The sequence below is a fragment of the Monodelphis domestica genome, chromosome 2, assembly GCF_027887165.1.
Source record: "Monodelphis domestica isolate mMonDom1 chromosome 2, mMonDom1.pri, whole genome shotgun sequence".
Classification (NCBI taxonomy): Eukaryota; Metazoa; Chordata; class Mammalia; order Didelphimorphia; family Didelphidae; genus Monodelphis; species Monodelphis domestica.
The window spans coordinates 61,326,623-61,346,379 of record NC_077228.1 but is presented as its reverse complement, the minus strand read 5'-3'; the positions used below and the strand labels follow the sequence as shown (position 1 = coordinate 61,346,379).

General features: G+C 39.0%; 1 protein-coding gene across 1 annotated transcript in view; it reads right to left on the bottom strand.

Moving 5' to 3' along the window:
• Positions 1-19,546, bottom strand: part of STYXL2 (serine/threonine/tyrosine interacting like 2) — a 28,484-nt gene extending 8,938 nt beyond the window's left edge. The window contains exons 1-4 of the mRNA XM_007480705.3: positions 19,044-19,546; positions 18,101-18,226; positions 6,144-6,238; positions 1,298-1,529 (exon numbers count right to left, since the gene is read on the bottom strand). Of these exons, the coding sequence (XP_007480767.1) occupies positions 1,298-1,529; positions 6,144-6,238; positions 18,101-18,210 (437 nt within the window). The 5' untranslated portion in view covers positions 18,211-18,226; positions 19,044-19,546. The remainder of the gene's footprint in view (positions 1-1,297; positions 1,530-6,143; positions 6,239-18,100; positions 18,227-19,043) is intronic.
• Between the last annotated feature and the right edge of the window lie 211 nt (positions 19,547-19,757).

Below are 19,757 nucleotides of genomic sequence, written 5' to 3'. Positions count from 1 at the left end.
ATTGTGCTCAGAGGAATAATAAAGTGGAGGAATTCCATCAGGACTGGAAGGACCTCCAGGAATTGATGCAGAGTGAGAGGAGCAGAACCAGGAGAACATTGTACACAGAGACTGAGACAGTGTGGTACAATCAAATGTAATGGACTTCTCTACTAACAATGCAATGATCCAGGACAATTTTGAGGGACTTATGAGAAAGAACACTATTCACATCCAGAGAAAGAACTGTGGGAGTAGAAACGGAGAAGAAAAAATTTCCTTGATCACATGTGTCGATGGGGATATGATTGGGGTGTAGACTCTAAAAGATCACCCTGGTGCAAATATCAATAATATGGAAATAGGTCTTGATCAATGACACATGTAAAACCCAGTGGAATTGCTCATAGGCGACAGGAGGGGGGTGGGAGGAAGGGAAGGATAGAACATGAATCATGTAACCATGGAAAAATATTCTAAATCAATTAATTAAATAAAAAATTTCAAATTAAAATTCTCAAATAAAAAAAGAATCTGTTGATGAAATGGCTACATGTTTTTGTCTACAAGTCCAGCCCATCTACCTACAAAGAGGCTTATTCTCAGGTTGATTGAAGGTTGATGCATTTTTTACCTATAGCAACTCACAAAAGCCATCTACCATTTCTACTACTAATTGAGAAGGGTTGCTATCTCCCCAAATGGAGGGAGGACCCACCTCGGTGAAATTATAAATCCTTGAAGTATTATGTTTGTATATCATATTATGATACAAAGCTTTACATCCTATGAAGCACTTTTACATATATCAACAACCTAATGAGGTAGGTGACCAGGTTCTATATTATTTCATCCATAATTTCTAAAGAAACATTAACATGGATGAATGAATCTGATTAAGTCCACAGTATTCTTTGTCACTATGGTAGAGCTATGGAGAAATGGAATCCAGGTCATTTTTGATAGGTGGTAGGACAGAAGTTGGGAAAGGTCATCAGGAAAAGTCTAGAGTGTCATATACCATCCAGGGAAGATGGGATTAGAAGGACGCCATATCTAGGGGCTCAGGGGAGCAGAGAGGGCTCTGGGTACTTGGGAAAGAATAGAGTATGACAAATTTGGAAGAGAGATTATATATAAGGTCCCAAACACCTTTGAAACAGACTGAGAATGCCCAGGCTTACTCAAGAATGTAGAATGATACTTTGAGTAGCCCTGTGTGAAGCTGTCACCATACTACTCCAGCAAGAAGCTGTGTCGATGACAAGAGAAGGGGTGGTGGGCTTGAAGTGGGGATCCATTGTTGAACCAGACTCACTTTTCTGCAATAAAGACGTTAGGCCAGACCTCATCCACCTCATTCCAGGGGGACTCCTGGCGGTCCTGAACCAAAGCCCGTTGAAGGTCCATGACGCAAGGCGTGTTATACAGACTGGTGTCATCAATCTTCTCTTTGACCCTGTTGTATAGGTCCTCGACCAGTAGCTGCTCTGCAGACTCCAGCATCCCAGGGCATACAGTATCTGTTTTGATTTCCCTTGGCTTGAGTTCTACCAAAGTCAGAAAGCATTACCAAAAAGGTTAAAAACAAAAGTTTACTTCTCTACCTCTTCCCCAGCACCTTCCTCCCACTCTGGTGATGCCTCCATCCACATAGTTTTTCCCCCATCAATGGGTGAATTCCTCCATTTAAGAAAGCACCCAGGGAAGATGGGATTAGAAGGATGCTATACTTAGGGGCAGCTAGGTGGCTCATTGGACAAAGAGTCAAGTCTAGAGATAGGAAGTCCTCGATTCAAATTTGGATTCAGACACTTCTTAGCTGTGTGACCCTGGGCTAGCCAATGAACTGCCATTGTCTTAGCCCTTACTGCTCTTTTGCCTCAGAACCAAAACTTAGTAATGATTCTAAGATGGAAAGTAAGTGTTTTAAAAAAGAGAGAAGAAAACACCCATGACAACCTTGTTTACTTTAAACCCAGCTCAGCTCATCATTCTCTACCCTCTTCCTCTGCCTTTTCTTCTTTCCCACGATCCCCCCTTTCATCTTTTCAATTCTAATTGTTGGCATGTTTCAGTTCTAATTGCCCACATTTTATAGTTGAAGAAACTGAGACATCAAAATTAAATGATCCATTCAGAGTCACACAGCTAGTTGTCTCAGACTATATTTGAATCAGATCTCCCTGACTCTAAATCCAGGACTCTATCCACTGTGACACCTATCTTCCTCCTTTACTTCTTTTTGTTTAAAGCTTTGATTCTCCTTTAAAATTTAAATCATAGCAGTAACAATTCAATTCATGACTTCCTACTACACTCCAGGTAATGCTCTGTATGGTGGACATACTACGACAAAAACAAAACAATCTCTGCCCTTAAGGAGATTATATTCTCCTGGGGAGAAATAACATGTGCACAGCTAAGCATGCCCCAAATAAATAAAAGTTCCTTAGGGAGAGAGGAGAATGCTAATAAATGAGGGCATCAGGAAAGACTTCCTGCAGGAAGCGGCACCTGAGTAAACTGTACGAAGCTAGGGATTTTGCAAGGCAGAAGTGAAGGAAGAGAGCATTCTAGGCATGAGAGAAAATGTGTGGGTAAAAGCAGGAGATGGAATGTTATCTGTGGCATAAGAGTGGATCAAACCATTTGATTGGGAAAGGGAGTATGCTAGGAGAAATAAGACGACATCAGACTGAACAGGATCATAGGGTCAAAGTGTCTTAGATATAGATCCAGAAGGGATCTAAAAAGCTATTATCCAGGGATGATCCCCTCTACATTTTACAAATGAAGAAACAGAGCTGGGGCTTAAGTGGTTTTTTCCATGATCATGGAGCTGCTAAGCATTAGAGACAAGATTTGAAACAAGGTCTTTTGACTCTACCATATCATATTGGCTTCTGAGAATGGAGCCCTATTTTAATGGGGTTTAAATTCCAGGCATGGTGTTTTATCCACAATATACCAGGGTGCCATTGAAGATTTTAAGCAGGGGAACAATGTGGTCACTTTAGGAAAACCAATTTGATGGTTATGTGGAAAATGTATTCACATAGGGAGGGTTTAAAGTAGGGAGAGAAATTAGGAAGCTGTTATAATAAAGATGGGAGGTGATGAGAGCTTGAACTCAGGTGATGGCTGAGAAGAGACAGAATGGGATGGATATGTGAAATGTTGTGGATTATAGTAGTTAAGACTTGGCAATTGATGCCAAGTCAACTGATGGGGAGAGGGCAGAGAGAGAGAAAGGAAAGAGTCAAGGATGACCAGAAGGATATTAATGACCCTGACAGGAATAGGGGAATTTTTGTCAAGACATTTATTCCATAGAATGAGTTTAAAATACACAAAAATATTTTAGAAAGTTGAGTAGAGAGGAGGGCATTGAATTTGGGGTGTAGAGAAAGTTAGAAAGGGACTAAACAATTTTTCCATTTTGTTTAGGATTGGTTCTGTCAACAGCGACTACCCTTTGGGACTCAAAGGAATTAATGATTTCGTGAAAGTTCTACAATAGTGTATTAAGTTATCTGTTTTTTCTGCAGTCTCTCTAATATCTACTATTTCCATCTTTTGTCATCTTTGCCAATATACTGAATATAAACTGTTTTGATCTGCATTTTTCTTATTATTAGAGATTTGGAACACTTTAAGATAATTGTTTACAATTTGAAATTTCTTTTTTGAGTCTTATTTGTTTCTATCCTTTGATAACTTATCCATTGTGAAATAGCTCTTGGTCTTATATATTTGTGTTATTTCTCTATATAGTCTGACCAATAGATTCTTTTTTTTAACCCTTACTTTACATCTTAGGATTAAGACAGAAGAGGGTTAAGGGCTGAACAATGAGAGTTAAGTGACTTGCTCAGTGTCATACATCTAGGAAGTGTCTCAAGCCGGATTTTAACCTAGGAACTCTCATCTTTGGGCTTGACTCTCTGTCCATTGAACCACCTAGCTGTTCCCCTAACTTATATATATATATATATATATATATATAATATATATATATATATATATATTAAAACCTTTACCTTCTCTCTTGGAATCAATACTGTGTATTGGCTCCAAGGCAGAAGAGCGGAAAGGGCTAGGCAATGGGGGTCAAGTGACTTGCCCAGGGTCACACAGCTGGGAAGTGTCTGAGGCCAGATTTGAACCTAGGACCTCCCATCTCTAGGCCTGACTCTCAATCCACTGATCCACCCAACTGACCCCCTAATAGATTTTAACAGAGATATCTGACATTTTTTTAATAATGACAACTGTTCTTATCCTTGTTGTGTTGATTTTGTTCACACAAAAGCTCTTCAATTTCATGCAAGCAAAATTATCTATTTTATCATTTGGAATCATCTCTATCCATTGTTAAGAAGTCTCCCAATAGCCACATCTGTGAAAGATACCTGATCTAATTTTTTTCTGATTCTTTTATGAAGTAATCTTTTAATATTCGGGCTACATATTCATTTTAAATTTCTTGTGGTATATTGTATAAATAGTGGTCTAACTAATTTCTGCTAAATCGTTTTCCAGTTTTCCCAAGAGTTCTTTCCTAAGTAATTTAAGTTTGTCAAACACTGGAATGTTAACTTTGACTATATCTGATTTTTTCTTATTTATTCTGTTCTACTGGCTTAATTTTCTATTTTTAATCTGTATTAAGTAATTTTAATAATTTCCATTTTATAGAAGTGTCCTTGATTTCTATTTTTTCATGATTTCCCTTGGAATTTTTTATCTCATTCTTCCAAATGAATTTGTTAATATCTTGTGTGGTTATTTGCTAGAAATTCACAATTATGGAGGTAAGGGAAGAGATCACTAATCAAAACTAACATTTCCTAGTTAAGCATGTGATTCAGATCTCAGAATTTCCCAAGCATGTAGCTATTTTGCCAAGCTCTACAAACTCTTCCATTGGTAGTTTAATTGGAATAGGACAAATTCTGTTAATTTAGGGTATATTATCATGGGCATTGGCATGGTCCAACCATGGGCAATGACTCTCTCTCCAATTACTTAAATCATTTATTTCTTTGAATGAATGAAAAAAAAACATTTATTAAGCACTTGTTATAAGTCAGGTATAAAACCAAGTGTAACTTTATTTCCTTAAGTTTAGAGTATACTTTCATAGATTGAGCCCCAAATCTTTTATGCATTTTGCAATTATTTTGAATGGGACTTCCTTTTCTGCTATTTCCCTTTGGCTATTTAGCATTTTAATCAGTGTCTGTAATAAAGACATCAATGGCATTTTTATCAAATTTGCAGTTGACTAATAACTATGAAAGATAGTTAACAAACTGGAGGAAAGAATTAGAATCCAAAAAAGACTGGATGGATCTAATAAGATGAAATTAAACAGGGAAAAATATGAAGTCCTAACCTTTGGTTAAAAAAAAATCAACTCTTCATAGACTAAGTAGATGGAAGAATCATAGTTAGTTAGTATTTTGTCTGTAAAAGAGTTAAGTTTTCAGTAGACCTCAAGCTCAGAACACTTTGATATGGCAGTAAAAAAACAAAAACAAAAAAACTACAAAAAAGTAATTCAGTTTTTAAACGAGGCATAGTTTGTAGAAAGAAGGAGATGCAGTCCTATTGTACTCTTCCCTGATTAAACCACACACTGATTACTATGCCCAGTTCTAGTTTGGCAAGGATATTATCAAGCATTAGAAAGTCTGCAGGAAAGGAACCAAATGGTGAAGAGCTTTGGGTTCATACAATTTTAGAACTGAAACAAAGGGAGAAAATTTGCCCGAGGAAGAAAAAGACTCAGGCAGGATATGATAGCTGTTCTCAAATATTTGAAGGACTGTCACATGGAAAAGACTTGTTCTGTCTGATCTCTCAGGAAAAAAGGATAATAAATTTTTTGTACATAGTTATCTGCAGATTATCTCCCCCATTAGACCATGATCTCTTTGAAAGCAGGGACTCTTTTATTTGCATCCTAAGCATTTTGCACAGTGCCTGGCACATAGTAGGCACTCAGTAAATGCTAGTTGACTAACAAGCTGCAAAGAGGAAAATGTAGGTTCAGCAGCACCAAAGCTTCCTAATAATTAGTGCTATCCAAAAGTGAATTGGTTTGTTTTAAGACATGGCCCATTTTACATCTCCTATCTAGGTTCTGATTTTGTTACCTTCATTGATGATCTGCTTGGCAGCGACTGCTGATGATAGATGAATGGGATCCATGAAAATACTCTCTGTTTCAGCATCTGAGACCATGGAGTACCTGGGGGTGGAGGATATTCGTGTTAGCATCTCAAGGGCAGAAACAGTCACTTATTCATCTTTGTATCCCTAGCATAATGATTTGTACACAATATGTCCTTTAAAAAATATGGATTGAATTGAACAATTAAGAACCTTACTCAAAGGATATTAAAGTTTCGTATTAAAGGGTCCTATTATTGTAAGATTTGTGTAAATATCAATAGAAATCTGAGTGATCTCTTCATTTGCTAATGCTCTTGTTTTAGGCTTCTTTATTTTTTTAAATTTTACATTGCATGCACACACATACACAGACATATATAGGCATTAGTGTCTGTCCTAAATTTATCTAGTGTTGAGAGAATTGAAATTAAAATTTCAAACTGAAAGATCTAAACACATAAACTAAGTAAGTTGCAATCAAAGTGTAACCTACAACCAATTTTGACACCTAATTTCAAATGGGAGAGGTAATGTGTCCAAATGGAAATGGAGATGATCTTAGAGTCAGAAAAAAGATCTGGGACCAAAAACCACCCCAACCTATCGCAGCTGAGTAACCCTGAGCAAATGACATAAATTCTCAGCGCCCTTCTCTAAACTTATTAATTGCACAACAGCTGTTGAAGTTCAATGGTAGAGGAAGGTTCCTCAATAGGAATTTTTTTTCATTTTGAATTAATTTATTTAGTCAATTTAGAACATTATTCCTTGGTTACAATAATTACATTATTTCCCTCCCTCCCCTCCACCCACCCTTCCAAAAGCCGATGCACAATTTCATTGGGTATTACTTGTGTCCTTGATCAGACAATAGGACCAGATCTCAATAGGAATTTTTTACATCAATGAAGCCACAGGTTTGGATACCCCTCCTTTCCCAAATCTAAACAGCTGGATCAGACTTGTGTTTAGAAAGTTAGCATTTAATGAGTTAGCTTAGATGGAGAGGTAGCTTTAGAACGTTTTGCTCCTCACCTGTAGGTCCTGCAAAAAGCTGGGATTAACTTACTGACGTTACCCAGTTTCTAGCCTCAGTTATAAATTACAAACATACCAGGAATCATTTACCATTTGGGGAGAGACAAACCCAATAACAAAGCAATTGTTCTACAACAGGACGGGTTTATTAGATCTTGTAAAAAGGGCATTGGGGAAGGAAGAAAGGAAAGCTACCTTAGGTAAGAATAATGTGTAGGAGTACAAAAGCCCTTCAACTTTCAAATAGAATAAGAGTTCATGATAAAGTATCAGGAAAAGTGAGAAAGGAGAAAAAGAGAAGAATCCCAGGCTACCCACACTGTTCATACAAAGCAAGGGCACTCAATACAAAGGAGGCACTAAAAATTCAATGGAGATATAATAATATAAAAAAACTTGGAAGGGAGAACTGGAAGGACTTGATCCAAGAGAAGAGAAAATCAGGAAAGAATATACAACTATTTTCAGAACTGGGAAAGAAAAGAACCAACATAGAAAGGCTTAAATTCAAAATAAAAGGGCAAACAACATAGGAGACTTATGGAAGAGAAGACTGATAATGCTAGAAACTCTCACCAAGAGCAGAATATTGGTTGGGATGTCTTTTGCTAAACTGGCTTTCAATGCTGTCGTAATAGGTGCTGCCCCTTTTGTATGTGGACATCCTATTTACAAAGGTCCTTGAGAATTAGTCATTGACATATGTCTGTCCTGAACTGCCCCTACTTCTGCAAGGAGTCCAGGTAGGGGTGAATGAGTCAACCCTAGCCTAGGAAGAGAAAAAGCCTAAAGAGATTAGGGGGTCTGTAGCTGCACTGGCAAATTATAGAACATAGTAACATATGGGGCTTAACCCCAGTGTCTACTGGAATGCAAATCACATCAGTTGACACACTATCAAGCATAGTTTTCACAGTGCCTGAAGGTTGGCACAGTTTCTAACACAAAGTAGATACTTAATAAAGACTTGTTGACTTGACTTCACTTGGAGTATACCAGGGAAAGACAAAGAACTTGACTTACAGAGTTATTGTGAGGACCAAATAAGATAAAGTATATAAAGCTCTTTCTGGATTACTCTATTACAAAGATGAACAATAGGGAAATAGGTTTCGAGTGATAATATATGTAAAACCCAGTGGATTTGCTTGTCAGCTACAAGAGGGGAGGGAAGAGGGGAGGAAGACAACATAAATCATGTAACCTTGGAAAACTTATGTGTAGATTTGTTACTGGAATAAAATAAAGAAAAAAAATTTTAAAGTTCTTTCTAAACTTTGAAGCTTCTATGAATGTCACTTATGTTATTGTTGTTATTATTATTGTAGTGCTCTTCTTAGTTTGTCACTTGCAAAAAAAGGAAGTGGAAAAAAACCAAAAAGATGGGGAAGTCCACTTTGAAGAAAGCAGCCCCAAAATGATGAGGTTCAGTAGAAAAGAGTCAGCAAACTAAAGACAATGATATTTAAGAAGGTAGATTTCAGTAGGCATAGGAACATGTTTGACCAGTCCAGATGGGAAGGAAAAAGGAACCAAGGAAAGGCAAATACATCAAATAATGAATGATTTTGAATTATTTTTTCAATAATTCAAATTATTTCAAAAATATTTCCCTTTCTAGGTTCAATGCCCTCCCAGCTAGGTACTTGAGGGAGATTCAGATGCCAATAATCATATTTCACATCTCATCATTCATATACATTGCAAATGTACATTTGTAAATTGCAAAGTGTTCATTTCTTCACAATAACCAAGAAAGGTAATTTAGTAATACAGGTATGACCTCCATTTTATAGATAAACAAACTGAGGTTTGGAAAGTTTAAATGACTTGCCTGTCTACCTAGCACACGTGAGGTTTCTCAATTCATCTCCACGTACAAATAACTCAAAAGTCCTTCACCTAATTTAGTCCTATCCATCTCCTGGTTTCTTAGCTCATCTTCATATAGCAGCTACTCAAGGCTTCTCACCATCACAATTACCCTTTGGGATGGTTTCCAGTCTATCAGATGTCTTTCTGGAATGTGGCAACCAGAACTGAAAACAAAACTACAGCTAGGTGCCGGTCAGGGTTTGCTATAATGAAGTTATTACCTTTCTATTTCCTAGACACTGCAACCCATCATTCACATAGCAGGTGTTTATATTAATTTTCTTGCCTGGGATGATGTGTGTGAAGGACTCATATTTAGTTTATTATCTACTAAAATTCCCAAATCTTTATTGGAGAAAAACCAACATCCCCAATTTTGTGCCTATGAGTTGATTTTTTGTTTTTGAAGCAAGGAGAAGAGTTTACTTTTTCAAAAAGCCCTTATTTTCTGTCCTAGTAAGTAACAAGTCTAAGACATAAGAGCAAAAGTGAGGCAAATGGGGTTAAGTGACTTGCCCAGGGACACACAGCTAAAGTATCAGACTAAATTTGAATCCAAGTCCTCCCAACCCAGATTGGTGTTCTGTGTATTGAGCCACATAGCTGCCTCCTGTAGCTCACAATTAGAGAATTTCCTGAAGGTAATACAATGTTAATGATTTGTCAATATGTGTCTAAGGCAGACCTTGAACCCATTTGGGCCACTCGCACCTTGGATTTAATTTGGAATGTCTTATGTTCTTCATAGAATTCTTCTACTTCCTAATCCCCTGTAACAACTGCTGATACATAAACTGCAATTATTCTCATGGAGGTGCTTTTTTGCAAATGTTTGTAATGTATGTGCAACAAGAGATGACCAAATACTCCATGAAATAATGTTTTGTGTTGCCTTGAGGATATGATAAAATCATCCCAACCAACTCCCCTATTTGGATCTTACAAAGATAACCTGGGGCTCATCTTTGCTTTTATCTCAAATATCCTTGTGACTTCTGGTTTCATCTGTAGCAAGATGGAGATTGAGGCAACTTAGTCATTTTAGAAGCAGGAAAACTCTTTGGCCATTCAAAAAAGAGCTCATATTTAGAGTCCCAATAGTTATAGGTAGAGCTAATACATAGGTTTAAATAATTAATAGTATACAGTTTATAGGAAAGCTGGAAATTACATGGTTCTTAGCAATTTATGCCTACTTTTCTCCCACTTCATCATCCATACTTAGCATAGGAACTTGGGACTTTGGGGGTACTTTTCTTTATTTCATGAGTTCTGGGTTAAAAACTGGTTAATCTCCTACTCATAAGCCTTTGCATTTAGTTGGATTGATCCTAAGAAAACAGACTCAGTCTGTTGTCCCAATCATACTCAAAGACTTTGCAATGGAAGCTGCCAGAGCTAATGCTAAGAAGGTACTGCCTTTTCCCCCTCTCCATGCCACAATGAGGCATCTTTATTCACATAAAGGCACAAATGACTGATCACAACTTTGAAGATGGCTGCTCTTTAGACTTAGATTCATTTAAACAAGGTGAAGAATATTAAGTTAAAGAAATAAAGCTCTAAGAGTAGAATTTCAAGTGCTCTAGGGAGAGCAGAATTAGGGAAAGAACTAGGGGACCTTCCCAGAACTTGAAATCAGAGTGTTGGGTCCAGATCCCATTGTGAAGGGATTAATGGGGTAAGAATCAACAATGTCAGGCTACCACTTAATGTCTTCAGAAGGAGAAAACATACCCTTTTTGAGTACTTGGAAGGGGATTCTATATTCAGGGAGGTCAAAGAAACAGCCCAAAGGATGGGGAGTATGAAATATTAACAAGTGATTGTCTTATTTGAGGAATAAGAGCAACTGTGGACCTAGAAGGATGGATTTGGAGGAAAGAAGACCTGGGTTTGATTTCTGACACTAGTTGTAAGACCAGAGGTCATTTAAGTTCTTTTGTCTGTAAAATGAAGCGAATAATCTATGTAGCACTTTCCTCCCAGAGCTGTTATAAGGTCCAAATGATATAAGATAGGTAAAGTCCTTTGAAAAGTATAAAACACTAAAGAAATATCAGCTATGTACTCTAGGCAAGAGACTTCTCCTCTCTGAAGTTTCCCCACCTATAAAATAAAGAAATTAAATTCCATGACTTCTAAAGTCCCTTCAGGCCCCAAGCTCCATTTAATATTCTTGGGGTTTTCTCTCTTCAACTCAATTTGCATTTACAAAGGTCTACTATGGGTAGCATACCATGGTAGATATTCTGGAGGAGAGAAGAAATGTATAAAGTGGCTGTGGACTAAGCAGCCCAGAGGCAATGAAATGGATGCTGGATTAGAGGATATACACTTTACTTGGACAATGACATCAGGGTGGAATATATAGGAGAAGGGGTTGTAGCCAACACTTTAGAAGACTCACTTGGAATTGGCCATTGCAAACTGGAGAAACTGTGAGGAACCAAGAGAAGAAGACTGAGTAAGGATGTACTAATAGCACACTTGGAACAGGGAGGAAATTGTCCATGCAGATATGAGTGAATATCTATTAAATAAAGCAACCAAATCACTGAACCTTGTTTAAAGTAAATGATCAGAGCTATGGCATTGACACATTTGTCTGGTGAAAATTCATCTCAATTATTCATCTGGCCTCATTACCTTTCTATTTGTGAGAGGAAGTCTGTTGACATTGGCTAAGAGACTTAGGCATGTCTTCTACATCCTTTGTAAAGTCATCAAGCTGTTTGGGAAAAGGATTTCAATTCCTGGAAGTGGAGAGGATAGTTTTAGTTAAGCCTCTGAGAAGAAATTGATTGTGGGAAGATGGGAAGGAACAGAATCCTGGCCTTGATCTTGTGAACTTTGGAGATCTGGAGGATGTTGGACTTCTTATCTTCACATCAGAGTTCTAGTAGCTGAAGATGGTTTGTGTATTGGGTGCTCAGGACAGACTGGACACAGAATCAAGGGTCTGTGAAGTGCCCATAAAGGGGATGGAGGGAAAACATTCCATGGAATCCAGCAAAAGGACCTCCTGGAGCTATCAGTTATCCCTTTGTGACTCATGCTCTAAAATTGAGCCCACTTTCCTCTAGACTTTATTTCCTCATGTGAGAATATTATAGACTTTGGGGAGATTGTTTTGCACCAGTTGTTTTTACTCTCCACTAAAAGCTAATTATTTGGCTGACTCATGGGGGAGAAGCACATTGGAAGGGGATCATGAGCTCTAGTACAAGAAAACCCAAAGACCTAGAAACCTGCAGGAATGTCACAGTTATATTCTTGGGACACAACTTGGCAATGGGATTAAGAGTTGGGATAGTATGTTTTAGAGAGATTTGCTACACAGAAAACTATCCGGGAGTCAAAGTCAGCAGGGTTTTATAATTTTATATTTTAAAAGCATTCATAGTATTGGGGTGTACATTGTGAAGTGAGATAAACCTATTATCCTTCAACTGTGGTCTGATGACCCTTTACTTGAATCCTTTCCAACTAAAGATGAATGTAGAGAAGTTGGAGATGATTCAGAGTTCTGAAAGGCATAAAGATGATTAAAGAGTTGGGAAATAAGACCTCTGAAGCATGAGTAAGGGGAAAGGAATCATTCAGCCTGGACAAGAGAAGGCTAGTGGGAGATTTAATAAGTCTTCAAGTAGAGGAAAGGCTCTTAGACAGAGGGCAATGACCAGCTGGTTTTTAATCTCCAGTGAGGACAGAATAAGAGGAAATGGGTTTAAACTGCAGCTTGAAGGACTTATCTTAGATAAAAAGAAGAATTTCTTGACATTATAAGTCACTGAAAGAGATTGGTTGTAGGATCTCTTTCTCTGAACTCTTTAAAAAATATCATAGATTCTCGACTGTCTGAGATAACTCAGATGTCTCTACCTGAAGGCAAAGGAATGAGCTAAACGACCTCTCAAAAGACCATTACAAGCCCAATATTAACTACACTTAGTGCTTTATTAAGCACTTTAAAATTTACTAAGTAATTTATATGCAATGGTCTATTTGAACTTCATAATTACCCTGGGAAGTAGGTAAGTTCCACATTTTGGGTCATCATGAAAAGGGCATGGAAATAAGCGTTAATTGTTTTGTTTTGTTTTTCACACTCATCATGTAATTCGTAAACAGGTTAACAGTAGAGGCCATCTCAGAAAATAAAACAGATCATTTCAATTTCATGAAATTAAAAGGGTTTGCAGGAATAAAATCAATGCACTTAGGATAAGAAGAGCCTGGGGAAAGTCCTTTGCATTAAATACTTTTAAGGATCTGATAGCCCTGAGATATAAGCAAGAAGCACAAATGTACAAGACCAAGAACCAATTCTCAATGGATAAATTGTAAGAAGACATGAACAAATGCATCCCAAAAGAAGATTTGGAAATTACTAATAACCATATGAAAGAAGTGAAAATTAAAATAACTCAAATTTTTCCCTTACACTTAGTAGATTGGTAAAGTTGACAAAAGATAGGAAAAGTCAGCATTGGAGGGGTTGTGGAGAGACAGGCACGTACATTCAGTTGATAGAATATGAAATAATCCAACCATTCTGGAAAGCAATTTGAAATTATGTTAGGAAAGTGACTAAAGCAACCACATCCTTTCACGTAGAGCTTCTTCTGCTAAACATGAACCTTTAAGACAGTGGTTCTCAACCTTTCTAATGCCGTGACCCCACAATACAGTTCCTCATGTTGCGGTGACCCCAAACCAAAAAATTATTTTGGTGGCTACTTCAAAACTGTAATTTTGCTACAGTTATGATTCAGAATGTAAATACCTGATATGCATTATGTATTCTCATTGCTACAAAGTACGAGGTTGAGAACCGCTGATTTAAGAGGTCAAATGCAGAACAAAATGTACCGTGTGAAAATATTCATAGCAGCACTTTTGTTGATGCAAAGTAGCAGAACCAAAGTAGATGCTAATGAATCAGGGAATGACTAAACAATTTGTTTACCATAGGACGAGAAAACAAACTGTGAAGAATTCAGAGCAGCATGGTAAGATTTACATGAACTGATGCAAAATTAAGAAAGCAGAACCAGAAAAACAATATAAATAATGACTTAACAATGTAACTGGGAAAAACAAAAGATCCAAAACTGAATGCTATATTTTTATACTGATCTAGCTTGCCTCAAGCAAGGAGATGAGAAAATATAACACAATCTTCTTGGCTAAGGTGGGGGTCTATAGGTGTGGAACAGTCTTTATGGCTGCATACTCAGTTGAAATGTTTATTGATGTTGTTGAGAGATTTTTTTTGGTTCTCTTTTTGAAATTCCTTGTTATATTCCCTAGCTGTGTGACCCTGGGCAAGTCACTTAACTCCCATTGCCTACCTCTTACCACTCTTCTGCCTTAGAATCAATACGTAGTATTGATTCTAAGATAGAAGGTAAGGGTTATGAAAAATTATAAGGGATGGCATGCTGGTTAGAAGAAAGAAAAAAATTAAGATATAAAAACAAAAGATATTATTAAAATTATATTAATAACAGCATATTTAGTGTCAATATCATAAGACCAATTCCTGGAGTTGAGATCCAAGTGTCCAAAGCAATGGAAAACCCTAAAAAAGGGAAGGGAATAAACATTTATATAGCACCTACTATGTGCCAGGCACTATGTTAGGTGCTTTTACAAATATTACCTCTGACCCTCACAATAATTTTTTTCAGGTAGAAGATATTATTATCCCCATTTTACAGTTGAGATAACTGAGGCAAACAAAGGTTAAGTGACTATTTTCTCAGGGTAACCCAGCTAGTAAGTTTCTGGGGCCATATTTAACTAGATTCCTGATTCCAAGCTCAGCTCTCTAGCCACTGGACTAATAACTGTCTTTAGACATTGCTGGAGAATATCTAGGAAAAAAAAACAGCTTTTGAAAGGAGATCACATCTTTAGAACACACAGAAGAAGTAGCATTTTGATAGCCAAGTGGTACAATGCATAAAGTATAGTATTTGAAGTCAGGAAAACTAGAATTCAAATCCTACATCAGATACTTAGTAGCTTAACAGTTGACTCTGGACAAGTCACTTTACCTCTGTTTCAATTTTCTTGTCTATAAAATGGGAATAATAATAGTACCTGTCTCACAGGGTTGTTGAATGAATTAATATAGGCAAAGTGCCTTGCAAGCCATTATATGCTATATAAATTATATTATTGTTATTAGTTATTATTATATGGGTCTGTCAAACTAAAGTTTGTGCCTCGCTCTGCCTAGGTGAACTGAGAGAGGTGGAGATTATCTAATCGAGTGACTTAATGGCTTGTTTTAGAAAATTATTTACACTAAAACATCCTGACAGAGAGATCTCGAGACGAAATTGTGAAATGAGCAATGTATGTCTTCCTTGACTTCCTTTCTGTGGCCTGTCAGCCTTCTTTTTTGCTTTCCTCATCGGTATCTCCACCGCCACCTCCACTCTCTACTCCCAGGTTGGTCTAAAGTTCTGTTATTCCATGATGGATGCTCTAATTCTGGCTAATGGGCGCCCATTAGGAAGGTGTTATGATCCAGTGATTCGCAAGAAGATGCTTGGAGTTTAATATATCAGTCCTCTTGGGAGTATGTTTTTTAAGAAACCACTAGCTGGAAGAAAGGGATGCCCTGCTAACTAATGGTATCATTTCCTGCACTAGCAGGTGAAAGAGATGAGAGAGAAGAGATTTATAGTAGTCAATCCTTCATATTTCAAATAACTACTTCCAAATGAGTGTCTCTATGTACTGGGGACCCATGTAGTGTACTTATACTCTCAGCAGAGTGGTCAGAGCTAGCCTCAGAGGCAGGAGAACTTGGTTCCAATCCTGCCTCTGACCCAGCAGGTTACAAGCTCCCAGTGTCCAAGGAAACTTGAGGTTCACACCTATGCTTCCTTTGGCATAGGAAACTATCACCCCCTCCCCAACGAAAAGAACCTCCCTCCATCAAAACAGAGTGTCAACAACTTTGCACATCTTAGCCTCCTGAGCACCAGGAGGTAAAGAAACTTACCTAGCCATCATAGGTCACACATAAGACTTGAACTCAGCTGAAGCTTACTTTCTGACCACAAAAAATATGTATTGTACAGGTATACAACAGATGGACATATTTGAAGATCAGAGGGGAAATTTTAGATTCCCTCTCCAATCTGAAAGTTTCACCAAGAGGCAACAAGTTTTCTTAAACCCCTTACCTCCTGTCTTAGAATCAATACTGTGGATTGGTTCCAAGGCAGAAAAAGGTAAAGGCAAATGAATGGGGTTGTGACTTACCCAGGGTCACACCGCTGGGAAGTATCTGAGGGCCAAATATGAACCCAGGACCTCCAGACTCTAAGTCTGGCCTCAATATTCTGAGCTACCTCGCTGTGCCATCAGGCAGCAGGTTTTTAATTTGGTTTTCAAGGATAATTTATTAGCATCCATTGGTTCAAAGGGTCCTGATTAGACAAGTGACTGGAGTCTCCCCTCCCCTTTTGGCAGGTACCTAGATAATTCTCCAAGCCTGCATGAGGTGTAGACATGTGGAGACAGAACTAGGGCTGTTCCCAGATGCCAGTGCACCAGAAATCATGATTCCTCCCCTGGATCTGTCCATCTTGAGATGGCTTGAGTGTACTATTCCATGTCCCTCAGCCCCAACGAGTCACCTTTCCTGGGTACTGATTTTAAGAGATTAGTATGAAATCAGCTTTGGGGCATGGGGTTTAGAAGGGGAAGGCAAAGGTGGCTTACTCTTGGCTGCAGAAGTCCCCAAAGCCCTATGCATCACTCTATCCCAGGGGAAGCTCAGCCCTTGTCCTCTCCCTGGTACTGTTACTCAGCCCTCTCTTTCCTTTCTATTCTCTGGAACCTTATTTGGTTCTGGATCAGTGGGGAAAATGGGGCCCATAAGGATCTTCATGAATAGTTTAGTGGCTTCTGTATCTATGAATTCAACACTACTGTCTTGGATGATTTCTGAGACCCTAAATTGATCCATGATCCTATAATACTAGACCTCTCCCCCTTTATCACATTACTTCCATGGAGTATTCTCTGAAACCCAAGTTTCTCCCCAAGGTTCCATATTCCTGAATACTCTCTCCAAGGACGGCTACTCCTTCTCTCTCCTACTTTGGTACCTCAGCCCAGGAGAAGGAATTAGCCTACTCCTTAATCCCAGTGGACACCCTCAAATCTTTTGTCACCATCACCAACATGGGCTGGAGGGAACATTCAAGGAGGAGGGGTAGTTGCTGAGTGATGGTGACTGAATGAACATGGTAGCAAAGAAAAAAACAAACCATGATCTTGGGCAGATTTTGATGGGATGGAGGGAAAATTCTTTAAACCATTAATTAGAACTCTCCAAAAAATGAATAAGCTGCTCCAGGAAGTAGGGGATTCATCATTTCTGAAAGCCTTTAGGTAGAAACGGAAAGACCCCACTTGTAGATGCTGTAAAGGGAGAGAGTTCCTATAATGTGAGAGGGACCTCTGAGTTTCTTCCCAACTCTGAATTTGGGGATTCTTTGCATCTCAGCAGTTTATAGCTGGATGGGACCACAACCTCCAACTTCGCCCATTTTTTCCTCCTTATTTTACAGACACAAAATCTAAGTTTTTAGTACTTATACAACTGCCAGAGATCACACATTTCTCATTGAAGTCTTGTTTAGAGGAATTCAGATGTCCTAGTTCCCAGTTCTCTGCTCTCTCCTCCATACTAGACTTGTCTAATAGCATAGAATTTCAGGAGGGGACCACTAATGGAATCGTATTCATTCTGTAGGTGACTTCTGCCAATTTCCATGCTTTCAATCCAGTCTGCCTGCTGCTACCCCAGTATCCCATCTTCATTCAGACCTAAGGGTTATAGATAACTATTCTCTGGCCTCCTATTGAAGCAGAAGCTGAAGGAAAGGCTAGGACTCCCCTGACTTTATTTCCCCTCCTGTCTCTGGTCTTCTTGCACAGAAGGTTGTCAAGATGGGCTGTAAGTGTTGCTGAGGGCACACTGTATACTCACTGGCTGGGAGAAGGACTTCGGAGATACCGAGCCTGTACCGCCTTGACATCGGCTCCATCTTCTGTATCCGGAACAATTTGCTCCTCTTCTGGGTCGTTGCTGGTCGCCATGACAACCTGTTAAATTCTAGGGAGGTGAGGAAGACAGACCATTGGGGAGTTAGGAATGACAAACAAGGCAGCCGTAAGGACACTAGAAAGTGGAGTCAATCTCTATAGGGCTAAGAGTGAGATGGTCACACGAGGCAGTGAAGAAAGTCACATTCCACATCTCCTTAGGGTTTGGATCAGGGCTTCATGCTGTCCCCACATTTATATAGAACCCTTTTCTTTCAAGCAATCAAAGCAGCACTGATATCCCCACTTGACAGATGAGGAAACTGAGGCACTGACTTTTCCAAGGTCAGTCAATGATAGAGGGCTATTTTTCAAAATACCATGTTGTTTCAAGGGGAAAATGATCCCGTTAGAGACACGCAGGCTTTTCTGGATGGAGATACTTCCACCCCAACTCAATTTGAAAAAAGGGCAATGTGGTTCTTCCTCACTGAGAAGGAAGCTACATTTACTTTGAATAAAGCTGGGGAAGTCAACAACCAAGAAAGATCCCAAGGAAAGGAGACAAAACCTTTCTTGTTACCCCAGTGTTACCTCTACATTTCTAGAGATTCAGGGTCCCCACAGAGGCAGCCAAATCTAGGACAGGCTCACCAGAAACCAATTTTCTTGCACCTCAGGCAAACAACAGCTATATTTTGCCAAAGGAATCCATCCCTCCCCCACCTCCTATTAAAAGGATCTGAAATCTCCTACAGCTGGTCTCAGTCATCAAGAAGGTATGGTTGGGGCCTGACATGGGCGAAGCAGCCGCTGCCTCTGCCACTCCAACTTGTGGGTCTTGGGACTGGCCCAGGACAAAGAAAGGAGGAGAAAATGACACTCACCTGAACACTTGGTATTTTTGCTGACTGGAGGGCATTCACTCAGGTGCTGGGGGACCCCAGGAAGGAAGGCTGGAGCCAGTGAGCAGGACCCCTCTCTCCAGAGTGCCTTCTTCAAAAGGCAGGGCAACTGTCAACAGCAAATCCTTCCCAGCTCTCTAAATTTAGCAAGTGTCCTAGTGCTGGCTGGCTGGAATTCAGAGCGTCCCATGGAGCTGACCTTAACTCTTTCCTTGCTGGCTCCTCCTTTTGCCACTGACAAATTGATTTCTTTAGCAGGAGAGTTGGAAATAGCCAAATAGAGTTGGGGAAGCCAAAAGGGAAGACTTGTTGTTTCCTCCCGTGTCTTAGAAGCTTCTGGGCTCTTTTAGTTCTGCCCCAACTTGACCCCACAATATCCCCTCTTTCCTGGAGGGAAAATCCAGAGGAAAAAAGGAGAAAGTCTTCCAGAAGTCACTCAATCCTTGAAAGCCCTTGCCATTGACATCCAGGGATAAGAAGGTGAAAAACGAGTATGTCAAAGATGATGGAAAACCAGAGCTGGAGAGCCAGCTACTAAAGGCAGATCCTGCTTGTGCCCAGTGTTGCATCCTGTTACCAGAACTATTCTTAGGTGAGAGGGATGTGATTACCTTTTACCCTTCCCTTGGACTGTAAGAGAGATGATGGGAGACAGTCAGGTTTGCTAGCTGCTTCTAGAAGAAACTTCAAAAAACC